At 38.0% G+C, this 22,112-nt stretch overlaps 1 protein-coding gene across 9 annotated transcripts in view; it reads right to left on the bottom strand.

Moving 5' to 3' along the window:
• PKP4 (plakophilin 4) overlaps nt 1-22,112 on the bottom strand; it is a 222,306-nt gene that overhangs the window by 136,132 nt on the left and 64,062 nt on the right. For 7 of the 9 annotated variants that reach the window (XM_040971595.1, XM_040971600.1, XM_040971598.1 and 4 more), the window contains exon 2: nt 15,911-16,047. In XM_040971595.1, coding sequence (XP_040827529.1) covers nt 15,911-16,042 — 132 coding nt within the window. In that variant the 5' untranslated portion in view covers nt 16,043-16,047. Of the gene's footprint in view, nt 1-15,910; nt 16,052-22,112 lie in introns of those variants that run through there. The other 2 variants (XM_040971601.1, XM_040971597.1) reach the window with 2 other exon arrangements.

Here is a 22,112-nt window from a genome sequence, read left to right as displayed (position 1 = left end):
GCCACTATGCCATTTGGAGAGTACACCAGCAGACAGGAGATGGCTAGCACTTGCATGTATTCTCATTCTCTCTCTCTCTCTTCAATTCTGCCTTTCAAAAGTAAAGTAAAAAAAAAAAATCCCACTGCCTTTCTGGGTAAGGATACCTAGATGGGTAGATTCACATTGACTTTCTGGTAATGATGCCTAGATGGACCAAACAAATGTGTTCTCAGTGTTGCTTACCAAATTAGTTATTAAATTTTAACACAATACTTTTAAAAAGTGGTCGCATTTTTAGATCTTTTGCACTATTTAATAACTTTTGATTTCTCTGAAATCTTTTAGCAAATTACTGGACAGTCTATCCTTCAAATGTGAATTTATTCTCTAATTTCATATGCAGGTAGATTTATATGTTTTCTTGCTTAATAAACAGAATATATAAAACACACAGATTTTGAGAATTGAGAGCATCACTTTAAACGTTCCAGGGAGACACCCTTAGTCTATCTCCCCCATAAACACTATCACTGCAGGTGCTGTCATTGTCCTTCTAAATGATTTATACTTCTCTTTCCTGTCCTATGGTCTCCGTCATCTCTTTGGCTTCTTACAACGTGCATCCTCTTTAGCTTCATATTTCCACCAAATTCCATAAAAATTCAAAGATAAATTACATATTTAAAATAACAAGAAGGTTAAAGAGGGTTAAAGGAGCAAACACAGTATCTTCACAGTAATTCATAAATTTCTGTAATAATTTAGTATGTTTGAAAGACACGAAGTCTCAAGGAGCCTGACCTCCCACACAAATGCACACATGTGTGGGTTTACATGCAAGTGTGTGGGTGATTTTAAATGTGAAAGATCTGAGCATACTGGAGGCACTCCTTGTATTAAAAATAATTTAGGTTAAATAGGATTTAGTTAACAAATATTAAGAAATGCACTTCTCACATGCCAGGCAATCTCATAGGAATAGGTACAGAGAACCAAAAACTGGAGATTATGACTTCCTATTCTTTTAAATCAAAATGTTTGATATTAAAATACCTGTCTTCTTAAAATATCAATATTTTACTTGAGATTAAACCTGACTATTACAGTAGAGCTTAAATATAAATTTACATACAGACATAAATTTAAAATTTAATGTAACATATCTTCCAAATGTAAGCATTGAGAAGGAAAAGAACAGAAATAAAACATTTAGGATTTCACAGTAACAGTAACTACTCCTACTAGGTAGATTTAAAGATTCCCATCACTTTTATATGGTGGGAATAGCATGGAAGTTTGACAGAATTTTTCAAAATTTAAATAATATAGGATTCTGAAAATCAGTGTTTTAAGGCTTGATGAAATACTTTAATAGACAAGGAAATATAACTGTATTTTATCCTCTCTAACATCTCTTCACTACAAACATGAAATAGGAAAACAATGCCATCTGAGTAATGAGTCTGATTACAATCTTTTTTGGACTGCCTTTGGATATCCAGAGCAGCTGAGCCAATCCTAACACTCATAAAAAGGAGAGTCCAGTCAGTCACGTAGAAACGAGCCAAGGAGCAACAGTATCAGGGACCAGAGCACTTGCACTCTTTCCAAGGGGACTGTGGCAGAAACTACTAATTGTGATCACTTTAGCTGAGTGCAAGGCTAGCTGCTCACTGGATTCTGTACTTCTCACCTGCTGTAGCCATAGCACAAGGTCAGTGTACATTAGGAACAAGCCTCTTCCAGCCTATGCCCTCCAAAAAGAATATGCATGATCGCACGGTTCTTTACCTTTACCTACCAGTTGGGGAGCTGCCTGCAACTTACAGAAGGCAGCCTGCCAGCAAAGTTCCATGGGTAGGTCTGGACCACTGCTCTCTGGTTGTTAATCACAGAATATTATTTCCCTTTGTTGAAGTCATGACATGCCAATGTTACAGGTGTAAAACCATAAGACTAACATTGCTTGACAACACAGCTGACTACTTTAGTGCCTATCTGCCCTGCCTTCTAGGCTAAAGATTAGAACTACTTGCTAAGTGATACTTTGCTAATGAAGTAGATTCTGTTGACAGGATATTAAGATTGTAGGGATCTTTACTCAATTATGTATCTAGAAGATTGGGATCGTATCTTCCATTGCCTTTAAATTCTCCAAAATAATTTATCACATGGGAAACTCAGGGAGGAAGGGAGGAAATGTGACATTTTACCTGTAAGTTTCTGGGTCAGACAATCCCTTGGAACAGCAATCCCTGGCATCAAACCATTTTTGTTTAGTCATCCAGTTAATAATAATGATATCTATTAGGCAGCAGACATCATTTTAGGAACACAAGCTTCTGTTATGTATGCTGGTGTTCACATTCCGGTAGTCTCTTTGGCTTGCTGAACCTCAGCTTTCTTGTCTATAAAATGGGGACAATTCATAGCCACAAACTTGCAAAACAGCTGGGAAGAACAAATGATGCAGTACATACTGACTGCTTAGTCTGCATCATCTACCCATATTGGTACTCAGTAATAATAAACTGTAATTAGGAACTGGGAACGATAATCTATGCTTGCTGTCTAGATATGTCACATACAATATTCAGGTAAACTCCAATCCAGTATCCAGGAAACAAAATAGGTCAGGGATTCTTAAGTCCAAATTGAGTTATCATCTTAGTTACCATGACTTAGTTTTCCTTCTCTCTGCCATCTGTCTCACAGAGATTTCATTTAATAGATATCATACAGATAATACAAAGGCACTGAAGATACTACTAAGAGCATAAGAAATAAGTAAACATATCTAAGTACTGGGGTCAGGAATCTTATATAAGTAGTTGAGAATAGGGCAGAACCAGCCTCTGCAAGCACACGGGTCTGCTTTGGCATGTCAGCCTGCACTTTCAGGAAAACTTGTCTTTTGCCAGCCACAACTCATGTTCTCAAACAATCCATGGCTTCTCAGACTGAGCAACAATCTCAGACTCTTTCAGATGTTGGAATGCTGAAATGCAGTTCAAATGACAAGTCCCAAGGAATGTTCTAAAGGGGAACAAGAGGATTGTCTGAACTCACCCAACAAAATTGAAAGACTGGGAATTGAAGATCTCTGGTGAATGAAGATGCACAGGAAATAAACAGCTGCAGAGTCAACAATTCTCTACACAGGATGGGTAAATGCCTTTTGCTGTAATGATTTCTAGGCTATGAGAATTTGAATGCCAGCTTTACCACTGAAACTCCTCAGAAAGTGGTTAAGTCTTCAATATTCATGAAATACCCTATTAAATGAGATAGCTCTGCTTCTGAATAGGGACTTGATCACCTATTAACTATCATGTAGTTTATTAGCATTTTAAGTAGATGGTGTAACTTAAGCCTCACAGCAACTAATGAACTTGGTTCTATTACTGTAATTTTCAAGAGAGGAAAGAGGTTAATAGGAGAGCAGCAGCCGGGGTCTAGATCGGAATCCAGGTCTGTTTGATTTCAATGCTTGCAACATGCTTTCAGAAACTTTACTGAATTAATTATGAGAATAGTGAAATACTGTAAGATCATCATGTTATCATGAACAAGAAATAATGAAGGTATCAAAAGTTTTCACTATGGTACGGTGACATTCCTCAACATACTGTGTCTTCTTGAAGGCCCCAAGACACTACAGCCCTGAGGATGCCCTGGCGAATACAATGAGCCACTCACCAACCAGCATTTCCAAAGGGTGGCTGAATGAGTAGGAAACAGTCTTCCTGGCTCACAAGTACTGGATGGAAGCCTACTTCTTTCGGCTCTCAAGTGACCACTGGACATTGGCCTTTGAGCCTTGCGATGTTATTAATATCCTGCTGGATTTCAAACATACTGTTCTGGTTGACATGGTTTCTTCGAGATGATTTCTAATCTTTATTGAGCGCTTATTTGGGCAAAGTACTAGCATAAACAGTCACAGAATAGCAAACTCGATCTTGCACTTGGCAATAGTTTATACCCAATCTACTACTCTCTTATGCTCTGCAAGGCTGGCTGGATAAAAGGATTTTGAAACTGGAACATTATTTTTCATATACAAGACTTGTATTGGAAATGGTTCCATATTTTTTTGGCATAGTGCTAGTTAAGACAGTCCTAATTACTACATTCACTTTCTTTTCTGCAGGAATACATCATAAGGGAACATTTAGAATCTACCACTGTGAGCTCTGCCAGTTCAAATCAATCAGGCAGAGTGATTACAGTCAGCTTTGGATTTCACCCAGGTTACAGAAGGCAAGAACAGATTAGGGGTATGTGCCATCACAGCCGTGACACACTCTTGACTGTTTGTAAGAGCACCAGCATTTCTTTAGGTTTAGATATGACTCATCCAGGCTACAGTATCAATGAAATATTGCTGGAAGTATTTAAAAGGTGGAAAATACAATCCTGCCAGTACAGATGACTGTCTCTCAAAACAACAAAGTGTGACATCATTTTAAGCACACCAAGTTGTCTGGTACCAGGTTGTGGGGTGGGGGAACAAACGTCTGCACAAGCAGAAGCCCAAGTTTGGCAGGGTCAAAACACAAGATCATCAGCTTTTTTCAACATCCACGTTTGAACAAATCTATTGACTACCAATGCAGTATAAAATTGATTTTTATAATAGCACAGGAATACATATATTGTCTTGAAGAAACATTTTATTTTGAATATGTCCTCATAGGAAGAAGAGTTCTTACTTCCTCCCTCACCTCCTAAGGTAACCATGTTTGAGTTTTATTGATATATTTATTTCCTACTCGTTTTCCACAAAATAAAGCATTTTCCAATGCATACATACTCACTGAGTCCTGAAAGCTAGATAGTATCAGACACAATCTTGAATTCTGGAAAGCATCCTTGGAGTTTATATACTGGGTGGGACAGTCCAAAAAATGGGGAATTTTAGATATTTCCCTTCATGTTCCTTTTCTTACTGACTGACACTTTGTGGAAATCCATCCAAGGCAACTGGTAAAGCTTTATCTTAGGAATTTCCTAATGAGATTTCTGAATATATTCCATAAAGACATCAGGAAACAACTGGATTGACATAATTAGATGATAAAATTCATACTTCCATGGGGCCAAACAAACCCAGGATTTTCCCCCCATCACTACAGGCCTATCAGACACATTACAATGATGTAAAGGCCATTAGGCATGAAACAAACCTCTGCCTCGCCCTTTAGTTAGAATTCCTGCAAGAGAACACTTCTTAGCCTAGACCCTTTGCCTCTGAGCATCGCATGGTCTGGCTTCAAGCGCCTTTTCTTTTTTCCATGCATATCTTCAAAAATATTTATTTTTTATTTTTCATGATACAGTTCCATAGACTCAGGATTTCCCCTTCCACCCTACCCATTCCCCTGCCAATGAAGTACACTGCTGTAATATTTTAACAACAGTCACAAGTCCATTATTCTTCTATTAGAGTGCCATGACACCGCATGTATAGATGTAGCCCTGGACTAGAATCACCTTCTATCACCTTACTACTACATATCACATCAAGGATAACAACCAGTACTAGCGAATGTGTATTCACTTAACATTACGCAGGTTGGCAGTCTCAGCCTGACTTTCCAAGCAAGGGCATAGAAGGCTCCACATGAAGGAACCTGCCCACACTCACACAACTCAGCAGGGTTAAAGGCTGAAGGTCCTGCTCTTAGTCACGGTACCCTGACCCCTGCTACAGCAGAAGACTGCTATCATAAACACAGTAAATATTACATTTCCCTAAGTAAGCGAATTCAGTTTTTCAACCATGATTCATTTGACAAATGATCCACATCTTGCAGCACATACAAATTTATTGCTTTTACTCCTATTTTAATCTTATTGGTTGAAAACTATTTTTTTATCTTATTTTTGAAAAATTTCCCCAAATCATTTTAACTTATGGCTTTAAAATTTTCATTAAATACTGTATGCTCTCTCTAAGAACTTTAAAAAGAAGGCAGGAGGTAGCTGGAGGTACCTACTCATCATTTAGGAGTGTTTTCTTCTGCTTTATCAACTGCTGCTGGTGTATGAGTATTCACATCATTTCCTCTACCAGGATAATTGTAATTTTTTGCTGCTTATCTTCCTGAATCAATTTGGTTTTTTGGTCAAAGTATTTCCTGGGTAGATCTCCTTGTCAAGGTGTTGCCTGGAATGTAATGACTGCTTCAAGTCAGTAGATTTGGAGTTGTATTTTCGGCACAAGAAAACTTTCAAAAATTCTAATTATTGCTTTTGATCCAATTATCCTAGAAGCCTTATTAGGCATACAGCGCATTTCCTTGACATCGACTTTCAACAGCCTTTATATTTAACAGCATTGCTCAAGGTTTTCTTTCACTCTTTTCCACCATATACCAGTGTAATGTCTCTGTTAACTTGTCACAGGCAATAATTCAGTCATCGCCTGTCTTCATTCTTCTCTTCTACTGAGGACTCTGGTGGAGTTTCAAATTGTTTAGTATGCATCTCCTGCACAAGACTGCCTGTATAGAAGTCTCCAATTCCCTATTTATGAAATATGCAAGTTTGGGCAAGTCATTCAACTCTGAGATTCAGTTTCTCCGCTTAACAATATTGATAATAAATGGCTGCACAACTCACAGTTTTTTAGTTATGTAAAGTAAAAAAAATCTCGCTGATTTGAAAAAAAAATAATTTACTGAAAGGATAATATATATTATCAAGAATAACTATTTTCTCACCAACTCTATTAAGACGGAAAATGGCGTGGAAGGAATTCCAATTATATAGTTTGTAGCCAAAAAAATAAGACATGGATTTTTCATAACAGTAACTCAGAATTGTGATATGGAATGTTGGACAGCTCCATTAAAGATCATGACTGGTGGGCCCAGCCTGGTAGCCTAGCAGCTAGGGTCCTTGCACACACCAGGATCCCATATGGGTGGTGGCTCTAATCCTGGCAGCCATCTGGCTCTCTGCTTGTGACCTGGGAAAGCAACTGAGGACAGCCCAGTGTCTTGGGACCCTGCACCCACATGCGGAGACTTGGGAGAAGCTCCTGGCTTCGGATTGGCTCAGATCCAGCCTTGCAGCCACTTAGACAGTGAATCATTGGATGGGAGACCTTCCTCTCTCTCTGTTTTCCTCTCTATATATCTGACTTTCCAATGAAGATAAATAAACCTTAAAAAAAAATGATGCCTGGCACATAGTTAATAAACATTACCTATTCATCTCTTGTTGGCTTTCTATTTGATAGTAACCACTGATTCTTATACCTAAGTGCTAACTGCAACTATGTTTTATCTTTTGAAACCATCTCCCACAGTAGTAGCAGCAGCAGCAACAACAGTAATGGTAGGAGAGTAGGGAAGAGAAGAGACAGTATTCTACTTGGGTCACAACACAGCAGGCTCAGTAAAGCCTAGTAGACTGAAGTCATAACTGCAGAGCTGGAACATACAAACCTCTGATCATTCTCTTCAATGCTTTACAGTAAAAGGGGAACTCTCCAAATCTTACAATATGTACAGTGAGTATTTTTATAGGCTTTTAGTAAATAATCAAAAAAATTCATGAATTTATAAACACTGAGTAATTGTTCAATTACATAAAATACATCAATCAAAAGAACTAAGTGTAACAGCACTCTAGTCAGAACTCACAGTTATCCAAACGTAAATTTCACATTCCTACCCACAGATCTTCACATCTCCTAATCAGTCAGCTTAGAATGATGTCAAAAGCAGCAAATGGTAAGTATTTTGCACATCATTAGCAAGAATTCAGTTTTTCATTATTTTTTGCTAACTGGAAAAAAAGAGAAAAGTCAAGAACCTGCTGTTAAGAGCTTCTCTTATAGACAAAAATTATTCAGCATATTAGGAAAAAATGAGAAAAAAGTATAATGAAAAAATTCAACTAAACTTCCACCCCTGCAATAACCGGTCTTTTTTTTTTTAATCTTTCTTTTTAATGATTTATTTATTTTCATTGGAAAGTCAGATTTACAAAGAGGTGAGACAAGAGAGGAAGATCTTCCACCCACTGATTCACTCCCCAAGTGGCAGCATATGCCAGAGCTGAGCCAATGTGATGCCAGTACACAGGAGCTTCTCCCAGATCTCCAATGCTGGGTGCAGGGTCCCAGGGCTTGGGGTTGATCTTAACTCTTTTCCCAGGCCACAATCAGGGAGCAGGATGGGAAGTGGGGCTGCTGGGATTAGAACTGGCACCCATATGGGGTCCTGGTGTGTGCAAGGTGAGGACTTTAGCCACTAAACTACCACACTAAATCCAATACTCACAGTCTGAAAACAACAGCTATATTGACATAGTTGAGATCATGAATGAAAAAAAAAAAAAGAAATATAAATTTACTCCTTCAGTAAAAATGTTTTAATTACGAAAATATTTTGATAAGTAACAGCTATGTCAAAATGAAAAAAGGATACTTATAAAGACATAACACAGAAATGCTAAATATGAATAGAATTAATACCTCCACAAGTGCTTGCCAGAATGCCAGGAGTACTAGCTACAGACTTTAATTTTGACGTGGGCTTTAGGAATGATTTTTAAAAACGTTTAAGAGTCCTATTAGGGCAGATGATACCACATGATGGTTAAATTATTGACACAACACTACTGTTGAGGAATTTTCTTGTCATTTTCATGTTTGAAATATAATTATATAATATACAATTGTATAATGTGTATTTGTCTTCCAGTTTCAATAATGTGTTCCTGATATGCACTAACAGACTAATTCTATTGCATGTAACCTCTACATTATTAAATTTTAAATGCCTAAAATCTCTTAAGATTATTCAAGCTAAGAGAAAAATTTGTCTTTGGATTATTGAAGAGACTTTATGTTTAAACAATTTTTCTAAAGAATGCCCGAAATGAAGAAAAAAAAAATCACAACCTAAATTACTTTGCTGAGGCTCAAGCATGTAGGACCCCTTTGTCAAACAAAAACAATCCAAGACAGACCATAAGAACTCTTCTGCAAAATAACCAAAATAGAACACACTTAAACATAAAGATAGCCCACAAGTAACTGTGCTAGTAATAGCTAGGGAGTAACTTTAGGATTACACCTGAAGGGAGAAATGTGTTGCTAAAATATTTTTCCTTCTTAAAGTGATTCTAAAAAGGAAAATGATTGTGCAGAGCAGAGCATTCAATGCTGAATGATCCTGTCAACCATTTAATCTCCCCAACTCAGCAGTCACTCATTTCAAATTTAATAGCATAAAGTTTGCATGTACAAGGGAAATTTTTTCCTATATATTCATAATTTAACTCTGAACAGGAATTGTGAACTGGGTTATTCAACTGAAAAGGAAATTACAATTTTAAGCATGCAAAGTCAGGGTTGGCTTTAAGTGTTAACAAAGGAAAAATGTTCCAATCCTCTCAAATGTAAAAGACAGGTAATGCTAACCCAATCATATAAATCAATGTCCCAATGCCTAAGCTATCAGATTCCCATAAAATTGGCTTGACACAGCATATAACTATTACTTGTTTACAGAAAACTTAGATAAAAGAACATATGCTCTTGCATCTTTCTACGCCCTGAGAAAGTGATTTGTTCATAGGCTTTCAACAAACATTATTTTAATTACTAAGAGCAATTATACCCATGTAGGACATTTTTTTTTTCAGCTCAACAGGCAATAACTATTGAAGGGACATACTCTGTATTCCAGTTTTGTATACATGAGCCAGCTTTGTGTGGGACCAGCCAGATGGGAGTCTTTTCCAAACTGCAGGAGTTGAGATTTCTTCCCCAAAAGGCTCTACATTATCAATATTTCTAGAAAGACATTTTCTACTAAATCAAATAGAAGAAATACAGTTATTCTCCACATGCAACTGAACTTGACTGATGGTTCATCAACAAATATGGGTCAAGGAAAAATGTATATGTTTGTTGTCAGCTAAGTTTTTGGCAATCTTAATTTTTGTCTTAGTGGTGGGAGGGAACACTAACATATGCTTCAACCGGGGATACTTGGGAACGATGTTCTTCAGTAACACATGGGAGAAAAATAACAAATTTTGACCACAGTGCATACAACATCAGGGGACTGATCTCCAAGAGCCAATTACCAGGTTTCAAATTCTTGAGTACAAGTGTCACAAACAACTCTACTGTTTAATCATATATTAAACTTCATATTTTTATGAAGGATGTAAAACAAAATATAGTGATCTCATCAAAACAATCAGTGAGAAAAGAACCAATCTTACCTTTGTTTGAGGATGCAGTTCAGGCATGAAAGAGATATAAGTGTAGAGCACACAATAATTACAACTGCCAGGAAAATCTGTTACCAGTAGGAGAAAAGTCACTAAGTTTCCTGTTATTACAGGAAAAAATCAGAGGTTTTAGCCATTGTAGTTAAGATTACACTGACTTGAGTTAAACTACAAACTATGCTTGTTTACAGCTGAAATGAAAATTCTGTCTTCTTTTGAGGTGTGTCAGAGAGAACTATTTCATTGTAAACAAACTTAAGAGCTGAATAAAAGGAAGTTGAAAGGCAGGTGCCTAACAGTTGAGCTGTTTCAGTTTCAGAAAAATAAAGTAAATAAATGTACTGGAATTTGCTCAGTTCTGGGCATTCAGCCATACAGGAAGGGTGTGTAATTACTGAAGCCAAGATATCCATGTAAAACTGTAGCAATATCAATAGGACACAGTTGGACTCCAAATTTCCTCATTTTGTCTCCAGAAATTAAAGACTTCTGACAGTTATTTCACTCTTAGACATTTAAGTATCATCTATTTAAATTAATATGGACATAGGGAAGATAAAAGCCCTAAAACATCTTTAGAGATAAACATGAAGAAAATTGCAAGTTTTATCCTTGAAAGGTAACAGAAGAACCACACCCAGGATCTAACCTGGGAACTCTCCAGGGTAAGAGGACATGTAAAGTCAGCATGTTTGACCAAGCATACTTTCTTTTCACCATTTCAGGCTAGATTTTTTTAGGCTTAACTTTTTTTTTAAGGCTAGCGTGTTAGGCTTAACCTTAAATCTGGATTTCAGACATCTTAAATCATCAGCCAAAAATAAGAAAGTATGGTTTGTGGGAGAAAAACTAAATAGACATTAGAGTGCCTGAGGAATATGGCCAAGTTCAAATAGAGACCTCAATTATTTAAGCGACTCTACGACAGAAGATGAATGATCTAATAAATATTAGATGTGTAATTTTACAGAACACAAATCAATCTGTACCCTATATAAAATTGTAAAATGAGTTTAATTCTACCCAGGCTTAATTATATAGTCTTTTTTCACAGATCTCAAAAGAGATCCCATCCTAACAATTATACAGCTACAATGTATCTACCAATCAATAATTATGCCCTCCACATGACCCTCAGCTCACAGTTTCTTTGTGCCTCTAAAATGAGCTCTCCTATACTATGTTGCAGATGACTTCTCAACTCCAACTTCCCTTCATCCAAAGGTGTTCCATGCTTTTCAAGAATAAATTTTTTTACTCTTCGAGGCAGGCCTTTTAATTGCACCAAATCTTAACATGTTTCTTTATTTCATTTTTAGATATAAGCTACATGTTAACCAGTATAAAGTTTGCTAAGTATCCAGAAAGTACTGGGATCCAAAAAACTCCTCTTTTCCTCCATTTGTATTCCTCTTAGATTCCTGCATTTGCATTAGGTCTACCCTGTGGGAAGACCAAAGGGTTATGGAACCGGCTCAATGATGATCCTGTCTACAGCCAACTGGTGGCAGGTCAAATGACACTTTCTGTGCCTTTGGTCTCAAGTCCAAGGATCACATGATTTTGTTTTTCTCACAGTGGACTCTTTAATTCCTCTTAAAGCAGGATAGTAATATTTCTTTAGTAATCACTCATCACCAGGAATAAATGGCACCAGTGGATTTTTTTATGACATCATCAAGATAACTACCTACTTTTATGTTTTGCATTAACTCTCTGCTAATTTGGACACATGGGAGATGAACATTGTAATATCTAAGTCATCATTTCACCATCTACATGAAATGGAATTTTACTTTGCTCCACACAGAGGTAAGATTTAGTCCTTGAATCTATGGATATAGTTTGATTCAAACTGTTTTAAGAAAGTACATCTAGGAGATGACTTTTCTCCCAGATGTCTGGGAGGTGCTGTCTATGAGACTTTCTCCCTTACAAGATGTTATGTGATGGTAGCTGTACATTATATTCATTACCTTGACAAAAATACCTAGTTGGTGACAAAGTAATCAGACAGAATTATCCATTTATTCCATCCCAAACAAGCATCTAGTGCATTTCTAAAATGTTCCAGGTACTGGGAGAAGAGAAAACTACACACGTACACAACAATGACTACCTTAACACATGGCCCTGTCCACAGCTGATTATAAAAATCCAAAGCTGTTCACAATTTAGGGAGTCACAGCACTGGTATAAAGTGCTAAATGACAATGGGAACAAGAGACTTTGATTTCCAGCAGGGGTAAATATGGTTGCATGAAAGAGGCAGCACCTGAACACACAAGGTCCTGTTAGAGGGAGGGCTTTTCCTGTACCTGCACAGGGATGCACCCAGGTGACTGGCACCAATGTGAAAGGTTTTCGCTTTGTAAAACAAAGAGAATGTAAATCCCATCATGACACCAAGGAACAGGGAACAGCTTCTGTACTGAGGAGTGTGTGATCCAGTGAGGAAGATGGCAATGTTTCTATTACAGTCTACATCAGGTCTCAGATATTCAGCAAACAAGTAATTAACAAGACTGCCTGTTGCTGGCTGATTGCCAGTTCACATCCCCACCCGACCATGTCCACTGAATTGCCCAGGGAAGAGTATACACTTTAGTGACCTGGCTGCACTTTACTCAACACTTTTACAATTAAGGTATGACAAATACTATTTGGAATATTTTTACCCAAGTGCCTTGACATTATGTATGAGGTTGCAATAAATCATCATGTTAACAAAATTTACTTTTCTTTGTTCCATTTCTCACAATATACACATAAGACTGTTCTCACTTAGGATCAATATGAGCTTTTAAAAATGCATATGTACATATAGCACAAACACAATTTAGTGTAAACACTGTTCAATGTTCACAAACTCTTTCCTGGGCTTCTGATACTATCGATATTCAAACAAAGGCCCACTGAATCCCTAGACACATTTGAAAGTAGCTTCAACAGCGAAGCCGAGGAGCTCTTTCTTCTAATACAGAGATTAATGACATGGTAATACTAGTCCATACCAGGTACAAGATCCTGTCTTAAGAATGCTACATACGGGGCCCGGCGCGGTGGCGCAAGTGGTTAAAGGTCCTCGCCTTGCACGCCCGGGATCCCATATGGGCGCCGGCTCTATTCCCGGCAGCCCCGCTTCCCTTCCAGCTCCCTGCCTGTGGCCCGGGAAAGCAGTTGAGGACGGCCCAAAGCTTTGGGAGCCTGCACCCGCGTGGGAGACCCGGAAGAGGCTCCTGGCTTTGGATCGGCATAGTATTGGCCCGTTGTGCTCACTTGGGGAGTGAATGATCGGACGGAAGATCTTCCTCTCTGTCTCTCCTCTCTGTATATCCGCCTTTCCAATACAAAAATAATAAAAAATAAATCTTTAAAAAAAGAAAGCTACATATGTTAATTTAATTGCCTCATTAGAAACCAGAATGGAAACATAGCCTAACTAGCCTTCTGCACTGAAGGATTCTCTCCCCTTCCATACTCTAAGGGAATCCCCTTCCTGAAACACCTCTGCCATTAAACACGCACTGTTTTTTGAGACCAATATTTACACATAAATACATCTCCTCCAAGACACTGCCCCTTTATACAAAGTAAGATCAATATTAGCTATTCCATGACTATACTATGTAAGCTAAGAATGACAAATTCTGATTAGTAGTTTAAAGTCAAATATATACATAAACACCAAATAACTTTCATACGCATATCAAACTTTTCTATGCTCTACCCAACTGGGAAGACCACAGGGTAATAACTTATAGGACAATCTCAAGAAATTTTTAATCCAGCTATATGCTGCCTAGTACTACAAGTGTCTAGAAGAGACACTGTTAACCATTTATAAAAGGACATACCTTAGAACAAGAGACATACAGAGTGCTATTGTTTGAAAGACTGAAATGGCAAGTACTAATGCGTGACAACTTGTAAAAGAAATTAGGTATCAGAGTGAATACATGCAAGAAGACTCAAAATCCTAGGAACAGGAAAAAATATAATGTAAAGTGTATGTAAAGTATGCAAGTGTAACTTCTCATTAACTAAATTATCTTGAAGACATTATTATTTCTTAATAAATAAATAAATAAATGTGCCATTTTTTTGTTACCTTGAGGAACTGGAATTTTTCTTGCTATTTCCCATAAAATACTCATCCAAAACACTATTATCAAAACATAACATTTTGAAGTCATTTGAAGCCATTAAGGAATTCCATATCAAAAACCATAAGGCTTCCACATTTTCTTCAACACGTAGTATATCTGGTCATAAGGTACAAACATCAAGTTTTCAATGCTATGCTTGCTGCTCACTGCTTCTAGTTTTAAGACAGTATTGGGAAATCTGATAAATTTACTATTGTATTTCACTAAATGACAGGAGATACCCTAGAGCTCAAATAAATCAAGAGTTTACAGCTCTTTGGGTCAAATCTTTAGAATTATCAAGAGGTAGAATACTAATGACAATAATTTTTTAAAAATTTAAATAGTGTAGACATTCTATAGCAGAAGATGAGCTGACTAATTTTCTTATGAGTTCTCAAAATTTCAATTTGTGGTATGTTTACACCTTCAAATTTCACTGAGAAATGGAAAACATTTTGACATCCTCATGCTAAAAGTTGTGAAATCATTTCTCTGGAAAAAAAACACTTCTAATGTCAGATGTATGTCACAGATATGGAGCAAGCTTTTGTGCTACATTTCTTACTTAAATTACAGCACATAAGAAAATATTGAGACATTAGCTATTTCTTCATTTCACGGTCGTCACTAGTCATTAAAGCTTCAGGCACTGATTTTTGAACAAATACTCCAGAAACTACTTCTAATTTATTTCTCAAGAAGGAAAATGTTACCCAGATGTTTTGCATTAGGATTGGAATTGTTTTTGACTAGGTACTTCCATAAAAATACCCCTTAGAGAGGACAGGTTTTTGTTTTTTGCTTGTTTGTTTTTTAGAGAAGGTGCAGAAAAGAAATCTCTCTGGAGCTTTATATTTATATTCTTCAGCTTTTAAATCTTAAATTGAATTCCAGAATTCTACTTTCTCTAAGCACAAGAGATAAGACTTAATTCAGAAGGTTACTTAGGTTTAAAGGATAAAGGGTATCAGTGCCTTAAAAAGTAACAGAAACATGACACTGAGGCAAACCGGCACATTTTGACAAGCTTTAGAACAATAGCTCACAAATGAATATACTTGGATTCAGACAAACACACAAATACAGCTTTTATAAAAAAAAAAAAAAAAATCACAGAGACACTCCTGCATTATGCCTATGTTAAAATGTTCACAGTATCTAAGGCTGTTACAGGCCTCAGGCTGCCAGAGTCCTGCTGGGAAACTCAGCATTGTGAAGTATACTTTTTACACAGCTGGCGTGCATGCACACACTCTGCAATGTGGGAGAGACAGAGACACCGATCACCATCGAGATTGTCCTTACTTGCAGATGCACAAGTATCCTGCATGATCCGATTCTGACTGGCACCTGGAGCGGCTCTACATGCCAGTCATCCCAATGTACTCAGGGATGTAAATACCTTATAATTAGAAAATGTGAAGGCGTCAAGGATGTTAAACAAATTTAAAACACATCTAAAGATTAACTTTTAAAGGCATTAATTTGGTTCCAATTGCAGTAAGAGAATGTACCTGCTCCTTCACCGAAGCTAGAATAGTGGTGGCTGTGGTCTCGGGTTCCATGCCTGGACCAGTGGAGGCAGCTTCCTGGCGTGTCTGTGGTTGCCCCTCCTCCACCAATGAGGCCTGTTCAGGAGCTGGCATTCCTCCTAAAACCAAGCAGGCAAAGGATTAACACTTTCTCGGGGCTCCACAGAGGCCTAAAACTATGATGAGGGTCTACGCACAAGGACCACGACGGTTTACTGTTAGCTGACTTTGGCAAGGCAACACCAACGGGCAAAGTACAACTAGCACCGTCAAAATAAAAACAGGGCTAAATAATGACAGCAACAGTAATAAATACCTAGACAATATTTAAGGAATAGGAAATCACATGCAAAGAGTTGGGGAGGACTCTGAAATCAACATAGGCTAAGGCAGGAAGTTAGCAAAGGCTTATTAAACTGCTGAATTTTCCAAACAGATAATCCAAAGCAAATATGACTATCTTATCAAGAAACAAAAAGTAAACACTTCAATTTTCAAAGTATATACACAAGAAAGACATTTGCCGATGCTAATTAAGTTACAAAGAAAGAATAGTTTATCAATTCCAACAGAGGTTAATGTAATAGGAACATAGAGTTTTAAAACTCAAGGAAGATTTGAAAATACATAAAAGTCTGCTATGCTTAACAAAAATGCAATTCATTAATAACTAGCAATTACACAGAGACATCCTTGGTAGAGTTTTACCGGTAGCCAGGTTGTCTTAGACGAACCTAATTAACCAATGACAGTGGCTAGGGAGATGGCTTGGAAAAAGAATCAGGGGGTCCAGCACAGTACCCTTGTAGCTAGTCTTTGCCTTGACCACGCCAGGATCCCATTTGGGCACCAGTTCTAACCCCAGCAGCCCCACTTCCCATCCAGCTCCCTGCTGGTAGCCTAGGAAAGCAGTCGAGAATGGCCCAAAGCCTTGGGACCCTCACCCACTTAGGAGACTCTGAGGAAGCTCCTGGTTTTGGATTGGCTCAGCTCCAGCAGCCATTGCAGCCACTTAGAGAATGAATCAGTGGATAGTAAGATCTTCTCTCCTCCTCCTCCTCTTTATATACCTGACTTTCCAATAAAGAAATAAAAATAAATCTTTAAAAAATTATTTAAGAAAATAAAAAGAAAGAAAGAATCAGGCCTTTATCTTGTAACAAGAATAACTCTTAGCAGGAGACGGAACATATCCTTAAGATAGCACATTTGTTTGCCAGAAGTCTTACACTCAATACAGATTTTTTTAAATTTTGAAAAATAACAAGAAATGAAGTCCAATAAAATGCTAAAATATTTTAATAATATTTATATGTCAATCTCTATAACTTTCTTCATCAGAGCACCTAGTTCCTAACATGCTATAAGACAAGCCAAGTACTTGGTGCCATATGATTCGTGTTCAATTAACTTATATTGAATAAATGCATATGTAACTGGAATTATATCCTATTCTATCTCATTCCAGTCATTAAACAAATCTCACCAAGATGCAGAGGACTCCACATCACTCTGTGTTTTTACATAGGGCCATCATAGGATCACAAATATTTTTCAACATTCTTGTGAAATTTTTCAAAATATTACTTTTCAGGCCCAGGGCGGTGGCTCAGTGGTTAAGGTCCTCGCCTTGCACGCCCGGGATCCCATATGGGCGCCAGTTCTATCCCGGCAGCCCCACTTCCCTTCCAACTCCCTGCCTGTGGCCTGGGAAAGCAGTCGAGGACGGCCCAAAGCTTTGGGAACCTGCACCCGCGTGGGAGACCTGAAAGAGGCTCCTGGCTTCGGATTGGCACAGTATCGGCCGTTGCGCTCACTTGGGGAGTGAATGATCGGACGGAAGATCTTCCTCTCTGTCTCTCCTCTCTGTATATCCGGCTTTCCAATAAAAAAATAATAAAAATAAATCTTTAAAAAAATATATTACTTTTCAATTTCTTATCATCTAACTTCCACAAATCTCATTCCATACTTTAGTGTGAGTTAGGATCCTCCATTCCCTTAAATTTAATTATTAATTTCTGCTTTATTCCAAAATGATGACCTGTAAATAATAGGGAAGATGCTAAAACTTCTAGAACTTCCATCTTGTTGCTCACTGCCTTGAGCTGCACATCAATGGAGATGGTCTAGACCCCAGGTTCCTGCTGCTGGTTACTCTATTCTTGTCATGCTAACAGCACCAATGGACGGTGGGATGTAATGATCGATTGTGCACATCCCTCTAAGGACAGCTTCCTGAAGAATTCTCGCATTTGGTCTAGCAAGTGAATTTTTATCACCCATTCTTATAGCACCAAAGGCTAGATAAACAGTCTAACATGCACGGAGAATGTATGGACAGGAGAGCAGGATGTACGGAGCGGCTTGCAGAATGTGCACCTAGCCTAAAAAGCTAAGGGCCCTGGAACAAGCTACCACCCACTGAATCCCACCTTCCCATTTAAACAAATGGAATCATTTTAGTAAGACTGGAATGATGTATTGACAATCTGCCTGTTAATCTACATGGTATAAATATGGAGATACAGAACAAACTCAAAACACCAGCTAGACAAAATATACCCTGCTTGTATTTATCAAGGAATCATTAAACGTAAGAGGTCTATGACAGAAACAACAAATCCACCATCTATCAAGATCCTAGGATAGTAATTAAAGCTGGATATGAAAATATTTTCAGCCATAGGAAAAGTATGCACATTAAAGAGAAGCAGATGGTTGGAAAGAATAAAAATGTTGCCATGCAACAGTGAACAAATAATGCCAAAACCAAAAATCTTCAACGTCAGGAATATAATATGAAACAACCAATGTATGAGAAGAAAAGCAAAGCAAAAATTGAAGGAGCAAAGGAAATTTGAGGAAGGGAAAGTCGTATTTTTGAGGAAGCAATTATTTATTATTACTATAGGAACTGTACTCTTTAAGAATATATGTAATTGCATCATTTAAAGATATCTGTTATTTAAAAGGCAGAAGAAAAAAGAGAAAGACTTCAAATCTGCTGGGTCACTCTTAAATGCCCCTAACAGCCAGGGCTGGGCCAGACCACAGTAAGGAGTCTGTAATTCAATTAGGTCTCCTTGGTTACGGATCCAAGCACTTAGGCCAATATATTCTGTTTCATATGTTGATTGGCAAGCAAATGGATCAGAAGCAGAAGTGCATTTAATTAAAGATGTTACAACACTGGATATATAGGATATGTGTGTGAGTGTGTGTCTCAAGTGGCAGCTTAACACACTAAATCACCTTGTCCACTGCTCAAATCACATTATTGCATGCCTGTGATGGTATCACATGTAGTTTCATATCTATTTTGATAATTCTGCATACCCAGAATCAGTGAAATCACATGAGATGGACTAAGTACCACCGTGTCCCTATGCTACAAAGAGCTACAACAGAAGAGGGCATCAGGTAGTATTGTTAACCTTGAACAGGGTCATTGTCTAACTGAGGTAGCAAAATATGAATGTAAGCAAAGAAAAGTGCAGCAATAAATAATTGATAGCATAACACTCAAGCAACAGAAACAGGTTCAAAGTGCTTGTAAGTCTGTAGAGGAAACAACTATGTTAGGAAATGTAGGAAGAGAAGAAATTTTCAAAGGCAAGCTGATACTGTATTTTGATTCTTCAAAGACTAGGACATATTGCAGACAACTGTGAACACTCACCAGATGAAGAGTGAAGACTACAGCACCCACGCAGCAATGAGCATGAGACATTTTCCTATCCCTTATCTCTGGAACAGTTCCAAGAATACCACAACCAAAACCAAACAGGGGAGGGATATTACAAGAAGTTGACATGGAACAAATCTGTTAAGGTTTCATGTCCATTGTTTGTAATTTTCATAATCACAGATCACTTATGAATTAGAAGGAATCAAAGTAAATGACTAGAGTCACAGAATGATCCTACTATTTTGTCCTCTTGGCAAAGAGAATAAAAGTCATGAGAATTCATGTAACAACGAAAAATTTACTTGGGGCCAGTGGGATGGCTCAACCAGGCAATTCTCCACCTATAAGCGCCAACATTCCAAATGGACACCAGTTTGTGCCGAGGCTGCTCCAGTCCCCATCCAACTACCTGCTATGGCCTGGAAAAGCAGCTGAGAATGGCCCAAAGTCTTGGGACCCTGCACCCACTTGGGAGACCCAGAAATAGCTACTGGCTCCTAGCCTCAGACCTGCTGGGTTCTGGCCATTGCAGCCAATAGATGAACAATCATTCTGCTTTCCTTCTCTCTGTAAATTTACCCTTCTAATAAAAAAATAAATAAATAAAATCTTCTTTAAAAATTGTGCCTTGTGCTTCCTTCAAGTGTCCTCAACTATCCTGATGTGAGTAATCAGCAGCTGGAAAATGTATGGGCATTCTCCAGAGAATCACACAGAAATGGAAGATGTGAGAAAAGGGAAGGGGGGAACAGAGGGGGAGGAGAGGACAGGGAAGGGGAAGGAAGGAAGGAAGGAAGGAAGGAAGGAAGGAAGGAAGGAAGGAAGGAAGGAAGGGAGGGAGGGAAAGAAAACTGGAGCAAGAAAATGCTATAGCTGTTTCTGGAAAAAAGAAGGCAGAAACTTCACATTACAAACTACAGAGCTAGACAAGATCTTAAGTGAGGTTCTTAAAAGTGATTTTATCCAAGAATCATCTGTGAGAACTAAAAAGGGGCACACCAAAGAAAAGTCACATCAAACTGGTCTAATTTCTGTCTTTGGCACTGTAACCATGGAAATGTACAGTGTCTAAATCCTAGTGAGGCATGGATGCTATTAGAAGTCTCCCATGATATTACAGCCCATATGGAAGTAGGACTGGAACAAGGACAACTGCTGCTACCAACAATCTGCAAATAGCTAAATGAAACACCACAACCTATTTAAGTTTTTAATGCAATGTCAGAAAATTCTGACCTTGACCCGATTCTAACCAAAAATATTAACCAGAATTCATTAATAATATATGACACACTTAATTTTTTCAATGGCTAAGAATAACAGTGAACTCCCCAGGTGACAACAAGAAGAAAAGAAACACTGTTATTCTATAGATATGCTGCCTTTAGAGGGGACAGAAACTACTGGAGTACCTGTTGAGTCTTGTTTCAGTTAGCCCAGAAGCATACTGGGAACAAAAGTCAGCCACGTTAGACTTAACAGGAAATGAATGGATCATGTACGCTGTGTGGCCTCCCAAAAGCCAATGTACTCTCAGTCTGGGCGGTCCTAAGTACTTAGGAAAATCCTAAGGAGGGCAAGTGATCATACAACTTTCCTGAGACAATCCTAAGTTTTGGGTGGCACATTCACAGAACAAACACAGTGTATTCGCTCAAGAGATTGTCAGTGGGGTATTGAAGGAACACAGTCACCATTTCCAAGCACAGGAACACGGATGAAGGAGAAGACACAACTCCTGTTCCTTATGAGCCCATGGCTTCATAGGAGACATGGGAAGGCCAGCTAACAGAAAAGGAAGCCAAAGTTTGTCCTCAACAAAGAAATAAATAGACAAGCAAATGCCAAAACACTTATGAAGGACTGCCATGGACAAGCAGAATTACATTCTGTGGCTACAATCTCCAACAGCTACACTAAAAACTGTGGCTTACAAAGATTTACTATAATATTATTTTGAAACACAACTTAAAACTCAGGGAAGTCCTTCTTTTCGGAGTTATAAGAATGCTCCCAACCATAAGAAACTGTCTCTATAAATAAAGCACCTGAAAACCAGGAAGCTGTGCTATTGCTGAGGGGGATACTGGAAATTCTAGCACTGGCTCTACTTCTCTCTGTTTCGCAGTACAAAGCTCAGAGATACACTAGTGATCAACTCCTATCCTTGTGGGTATATATAGCCATGTATTCAATTTATTTAATAAATTTCTTCTTCACCCAGGTCTTCAATTTTATCATAATGTTGGAATGCATTCTTTTGAGCCTTTTGAAAAACTTTTTGGAGGAAGGCTGATAATGAAGTCTTGTATTTTCACTGTGATTTTTACTAAAGCCAAAGAAGCTTTTATGTGAAACTGCTAGCATGTGTATATGTGTGTGTGTGAGTACGCATGGCTGCATATAATCTATCATTGATTAACAGGCAACTTTTCTACTTAAGGAGTTGGATTACATATACTCTAGTGCAACTGCTGAGGATGCTTATCACAT

Source organism: Ochotona curzoniae, unplaced genomic scaffold (assembly GCF_017591425.1).
Source record: "Ochotona curzoniae isolate NIBS_2020 unplaced genomic scaffold, NIBS_Ocur_1.0 contig_2210, whole genome shotgun sequence".
Lineage (NCBI taxonomy): Eukaryota > Metazoa > Chordata > Mammalia > Lagomorpha > Ochotonidae > Ochotona > Ochotona curzoniae.
Note: the sequence above shows the minus strand (reverse complement) of the source record. Positions and strands in the feature narration are given on the sequence as shown.